This window comes from Salmo salar, chromosome ssa22 (assembly GCF_905237065.1).
Source record: "Salmo salar chromosome ssa22, Ssal_v3.1, whole genome shotgun sequence".
Taxonomy (NCBI): domain Eukaryota; kingdom Metazoa; phylum Chordata; class Actinopteri; order Salmoniformes; family Salmonidae; genus Salmo; species Salmo salar.
Window position 1 is genome coordinate 29337685 of NC_059463.1, and position 6375 is coordinate 29344059.

General features: G+C 44.8%; 1 protein-coding gene across 1 annotated transcript; it reads left to right on the top strand.

Moving 5' to 3' along the window:
* Positions 1–1365: 1365 nt before the first annotated feature.
* On the top strand, positions 1366–5278 carry LOC106583216 (coiled-coil domain-containing protein 174). Its single transcript, XM_014167135.2, has 11 exons — positions 1366–1518; positions 1883–1984; positions 2102–2202; positions 2334–2392; positions 2657–2807; positions 2944–3039; positions 3187–3323; positions 3531–3625; positions 3754–3901; positions 4047–4196; positions 4432–5278. The coding sequence occupies exons 1-11, from the start codon at positions 1477–1479 to the stop codon at positions 5085–5087; spliced, it is 1737 nt and encodes a 578-aa protein (XP_014022610.2). The 5' UTR covers positions 1366–1476; the 3' UTR covers positions 5088–5278.
* The last annotated feature ends 1097 nt before the right edge of the window (positions 5279–6375 follow it).

The following is a 6375-nucleotide window of genomic DNA, read 5'->3' on the forward strand; positions in this document are numbered from 1 at the left end:
CCTTTCAGCGCACACGTGGCAGATCCACAGATGACACAATCTCTATTGCACTCCACACTGCCCTTTCCCACCTGGACAAAAGTAACACCTATGTGAGAATGCTATTCATTGACTACAGCTCAGCGTTCAACACCATAGTGCCCTCAAAGCTCATCAATAAGCTAAGGACCCTGGGACTAAACACCTCCCTCTGCAACTGGATCGTGGACTTCCTGACAGGCTGCCCCCAGGTGGTAAGGGTAGGTAACAACACATCCGCCACGCTGATCCTCAACACGGGCCCCTCAGGGGTGCGTGCTCAGTCCCCTCCTGTACTCCCTATTCACTCATGACTGCACGGCCAGGCACGACTCCAACACCATCATTAAGTTTGCAGATGACACAACAGTGGTAGGCCTGATCACCGACAACAACGAGACAGCCTATAGGGAGGAGGTCAGAGACCTGGACGTGTGGTGCCAGGACAACAACCTCTCCCTCAACGTGATCAAGACAAAGGAGATGATTATGGATTACAGGAAAAAGAGGACCGAGCATGCCCCCATTCTCATCGACGGGGCTGTAGTAGAGCAGGTTGAGAGCTTCAAGTTCCTTGGTATCCACATCACCAGAAAATTAACATGGTCCAAGCACACCAAGACAGTCGTGAAGAGGGCACGACAAAACCTACTCCCCCTCAGGAGACTGAAAAGATTTGGCATGGGTCCTATTTACTGAGTCTGCAATAGACATATTCACTGTCCTGTTTACGGAAATATGCCAATAACACATTATGTCAACATGCCGTTCTTTGTCAGCTATAATGGGCAGAATGTTGTGCATCATTGTAAGCATATAAATAGTATATTATTGGTTACAAGATCACATTAGTAAATGAACTATCTCTGTCCATCTCTGATATACATGTGCCCCTCTATTACATAATCAACTGCATGTTCAAGAGCCTAAATCCATGATGTGATTAACCCAAAACAAATTTGGCAAACATTGAAAGCATCTAGTGGTTAGGATTCGGGGCTGCCACGGCCCGAACATGCATTTGGGCTCCCGAGTGGCGCAGCGGTCCATGGTACTGCATCTCAGGACTAGAGGCGTTATTCCAGACCCTAGTTTGATTGTAGGCTGTATCACAACAGGCAGTGATTGGGAGTCCCATAGGGCAGCGCACAATTGGCCCAGCGTTGTTAGGGTTTGGCTGGGGTAGGCAGTCATTGTAAATAATATTTTTTTCTTAACTGAATTGCCTATTTAAATAAAGGTTAAATAAAAATAAAACATCTATAAAAGTAATAATACAAAAAATAGACACGCTAGGTTTCTTACTCCACACTAGTAGGTGGCAGTCTTGAGTCTACTTAGCTAGCTACATCCCTCCGGAATGATCACGTGACCCAAACAGCACGCCTTCTTCGAAGTTGTGGATTGTTATTTCACTAGGTTGCTGGTTGTGAGCTAATATATCGAAATCTAACAGCCATGGATAAAAAGAAAAAGCAATATGCCGTGACTGCTTCATCTGTGAGTTGTTCAGAATAATTAATATTGTCATATTGTCTCTAATGTTGCTTGTCATCAGTGTGTGAACCATAGCTCGCTAGTTAGTTAACGGTCGCTAGCTAGCTAGCCTAGTCACTACCCTAACGTAGGAAGCTAGGCTACTTTCTGCTGACATCTTAGTCAGCAGGCAAACTAACAATGTTATAGTCAAAGTAAATGTAAAAAAAATAAAGCACTGTCTATTGTTGTCGAGGTTCATGGGTATTCAAATGGTGACACGACTTATTGGGCTAACGTTAGTTGCTATCAGTTTAACCACTAAAATGGCGACCACACTGCTACGTTACAAATTTCAATGGAGAATACATCACACTCTCATCTGCAGCTGGTTGATCTCAAGGCTGAACTCTACAGGAAACAAGAGCAATTCAAACATGAAAAATTGGGGCAAGATGCTGGAACTAGTACCAAAGCCCCCAAAATCAAGGTATGTATTGAACATTGTACAGGACAGAGACATGTAATGAACAGGATACCACACATTTTGACCAGCATATCCTAACTTTGTCTCCATAACATCCATTGTGTTATTTTCCCTGTGTAGAAACCTAATGTTTGGATCAAACAGAATGAGGGTGTTTCAGAGCGGGCTCAGAAAGATGTGGAACTGGTGGCAGAGGAAGAGAACAACCTTGACAAGGCAAAGTGAGTACAAAGTGTACTACACGCTGACAACATGTTTACTGCACCATAACTGACTTCTATTAGGTCTTTTTTTGTAGTATAGCAAAAGTCTCTCATTGCTGCTTGTCTTCCATGTCTCTCTTTTCCTGCAGGCGCAAGCTAGAGGAGAAGGCAAAACTGTATGAGCAGATGACCAAAGGAGACTTCCCTGGTATAGTGTTATTTTACATTTACATTTTAGTCATTTAGCAGACGCTCTTATCCAGAGCGACTTACAGTAGTGAATGCATACATTTAATTTCATGCATTTTTTAAATCTTATTATTATAATTTTTTTTTGTACATGTTATGTCGTTTGTGATACTGTACAAGAAATGCTGTCATATTCTGTATGTAAAGTTGACATGTGAAGGCCCTGCAAATGCCTTTTGTTTTTCTCACATTGGAATTACTATCCTCTTTTCCAATGTGTCAGATGAGGAGACAGAGGGACTTTTTCTGGTGGATTTCACCCAGAAGATTATTGACAAGAAGAGAGAGAATCATGCCCAACGAGAGAGTGAGAGAGAGGATAGAGAGAGCTCCTCCCCCCCCATCCCACCCCCTGAGAACCCTGGCGAGGAATGGTAATGTATCTACAGCACATGAAGCCCCAAACTACTGTATGTCTCATCTATAGCAGAATCGGAGTATTGGACTGTAGATGCCATTGAGCGGTCGAGGGTTAGGAATTAAAGTAGCCATTTACTGATTTCTACTCAGGGTGGACTATGTAGATGCTTTGGGACGATCTCGGAGATGCATGAAGAAAGACCTACCAGGGTTCAAGAAAATGGACAAAGACTTTCAGGGAAAAAGGTATATTTTACTCTGATCAAACCTGGAAATGAATGTAAGCTTCTTTTTAGAAGAAGATGTTAGTACCGATAGTGTTGTTCTGGTTATTCATTTTTTATATATTTTTTTGTTAATGTTTTTTATGTGTTCTTGTTTTTATCTACACAGACATGACCCGGCTGAGAAGGACCTGCTGTCAGAGGACATGCGTAGAGAGCTGCAAAGGCAGGAGTGGGAGAGGGAGGAGGAGGAGGCCATGAACAGACCTGTGGGTCCAATCCACTATGAGAACATCAGGGAGCAAGGTTAGCAAGACACCTGTTACAGAGATGCATCATCAAATCAAACGCTATTTACTGTACATTTTACAGCAAACCCAGAGAGGTGTGTTCTCTGTGGATTATGGATTGACTTGTGCTCTTCTCCACTCTCTCTGATCTCCGGCCTCTTCCATCTCCATCTCGCAACCTTCTATTTTTCCTCTCTGTTATCTTTCCTTCTGTCAACGTCAGAGGCCCGTGAGCTGGGTGTGGGCTACTTTGCGTTCTCTCAGGACCAGGAGCAGCGCAGGAAACAGAGAGAGACCCTGGACATGCTCAGAGATCAGGTGAGTTGCTCTCAGCCTTGGCAACCCCCGAGATTAGGACCTTACTTATATTATGTATCAGTTAATTTAAATGACTGAGTTTGAAGCAGATTGTCAATGTTTTTTTTCTCTCCCTTTCTTTTTCATAGACAACAGACCAGCGCAGTAAGAGGGACCAGCTGAAGGAGAGGAGAAAGACTCTGCTGGATGCTCGGCTGGCCAAGGTGAGGCAGAGGAAGATGAAGAAGGCCAAGCTGGACGGAACTGAGGACGACCAGGGAGATGAACACAACCAAGGTTAGAGGAAACTCCCACAACAATACTGCATCAGGGACAATGATAACTGATCACGCTAGATTGAATGGCTATGACTACTGCTCTGTATACTTTGGGCTGTAGTGAATGCTATTGTAAGTGTTATCGGTTGTATTGCTTCTCTCAGAAGGGAAGGAGGACCTGATTGGGCCCCTACCCCCATCAGGTGGAGCACCTGAAGAGGCCCCTGCATTGAAGAAGGTGGTGGTGGAGATCCAGGAGAGGAGGGACACCAAGCCAGGAGTACCCCACGTCAGAGAGTGGGACAGGGGCAAAGGTAAACGCTACTCCTTGTTTGGGGCTGACACGATTGGCATGGGTCTTTTTATAATTAATGGTAATCATTGATGTATAACACGACAAATTAGAGCAGGAGAGATCTAGGTGTTACCAGGGCCTGTCATCTCTGGCAATTTCCTCCAGTGGGACACTGATGACTGGTATGCTGTCGGGGGTTAAGTCATTAACTAACTCTCTTCTCTTTCCAATATGACAACACATTCCTTTCATAGTGGACTTTTTTGGCGAGTGGACGAGTCGGCGGCGGGATGAGAGGGAGTCGGAATTCGCCCCTCCCTCTGCGTACTTCAGCAATAATAAAAGACAGAGCTATGGGAAAGAGGCCAAACGTGAGAAGGACAAACCCAAAATGGCCTTCAAGTGGTCAGAGGGGCAGGGTGGAGGGTGCAAGGTGCCCCAGGCCAACCCCAAAAGTACTCCTGTACCCCAGCCAAGTACCCCTGTACCCTCACAACCTCAACCCACACCATCCCCTGCTCAGCCCCAAAACACTGTCCATCTCCAAAATACACCTGCACCTCCAGCCCCTCAGTGCCCCCCCAACCCCCACCTCAGTACCCCCCCTCCCAACAGCCCCAACCCCAATATACACCACCTCCACCACCACAAACACACCCTCAGTTTGATTACCCATTTCAGCCCCAATTTGCACATCTACCCTTTCATCCCCAGTATCCCACTCCACCTCACCTCCAGTATGCAGCCCCACCTCACTTCCCCCCTCAATACACCCCACAGTATCCCCCCCAGCCCCAAACTCAGCCCCAGTGCCCCCCTCAGACCCAGCCCCCCTCCCAGAGCCTGGATGACATGCTGTCCTTCTACAAAAATTATTCTTGATCCTCACAGACATGTCTCACACAGGTGACACACACCTGTATTAATCTACCCTAACACACAAGCAACGTCAATGTGTGTTAGACTATAATGACATTACCATGATCTTTGACCCCTCAGAGGGCACCAAAGAGAAGGAACCATTTTTGTAATTTGACCTGGGATCTGTAACCTGCTTTCTTTATTTATGATCTGTTATTAAAGGATAGCATTTTCATTTGACATTGTGTTTTCTGATTTGCTATATTTGTGATTCAAGGCACTTGTCTATAGCTAAAGATGTCTGTTTAATGGATTGATGCATGACTGAATCAGTCCATAGTTCATTTTGTTTAGACTGGTGATCTTGTTAATGTTTGATGATTGTGTTTTGAGACCCCTTGACTTTTTCCACATTTTTAATACATTACAACCTTTTAAAATTGATGATTTAAAAAATGTTTTCTCAATCTCCACACAATACACCATAATGACAAAGTGAAAACAGGTTTTTAGAAGTTGTAGCAAATGTATTAAAAATATAAAACAAATACCTTATTTACATAAGTATTTACATTTTTTTTACATTTTAGTCATTTTAGCAGACGCTCTTATCCAGAGCGACTTACAGTAGTGAATGCATACATTTCATACATTTTTTTTTTTTTTTCTGTGCTGGCCCCCCGTGGGAATCGAACCCACAACCCTGGTGTTGCAAACACCATGCTCTACCAACTGAGCTACAGGGAAGGCTCATAGCAAAGGTATTCACACCCTTTGCTATGAGAATTGAAATTGAGCTCCAGGTCATCCTTGAAATGTTTCTACAACTTGATTGGAGTCCAGCACAGATATGGGAAAGAGTACCAAAAAATGTCTGCAGGATTGAAACTCCCCAAGGACACAGTGGCCACCACCATTCTTAAATGGAAGAAGTTTGGAACCACCAAGACTCTTCCTAGAGCTGGCCGCCTGGCCAAACTGAGTAATCGGGAGAAGGGCCTCGGGCAAAGAGGTGACCAAGAACCCGATGGTCACTTTGACAGAGTTCCTCTGTGGAGATGGGAGAACCTTCCAGAAGGACAAGCGTCTCTGCAGCACTCCACCAATCAGGCCTTTATGGTAGAGTGGCCAGACGGAAGCCACTCCTCAGTAAAAGGCACATGACAGCCCGCTTGGAGTTTGCCAAAAGGCACCTAAAGGACTCAGACCATGAGAAACAAGATTCTCTTGTCTGATGAATCCAAGATGTAACTCTTTGGCCTGAATGCAAATCGTCACAGGAAGCCTGTCACCATCCCTACAGTGAAGCATGGTGGTGGAACCATCATGCTATGGCA

Bases quoted from the DNA above. Each gene is read 5' to 3' on its own strand.
- LOC106583216 (XM_014167135.2), top strand. From the start codon at position 1,477: ATGGATAAAAAGAAAAAGCAATATGCCGTGACTGCTTCATCT. The intron at 1,519-1,882 runs GTGAGTTGTTCA...TCTCATCTGCAG, and splicing joins ATGCCGTGACTGCTTCATCT to CTGGTTGATCTCAAGGCTGA. The intron at 1,985-2,101 runs GTATGTATTGAA...TTCCCTGTGTAG, and splicing joins CCAAAGCCCCCAAAATCAAG to AAACCTAATGTTTGGATCAA.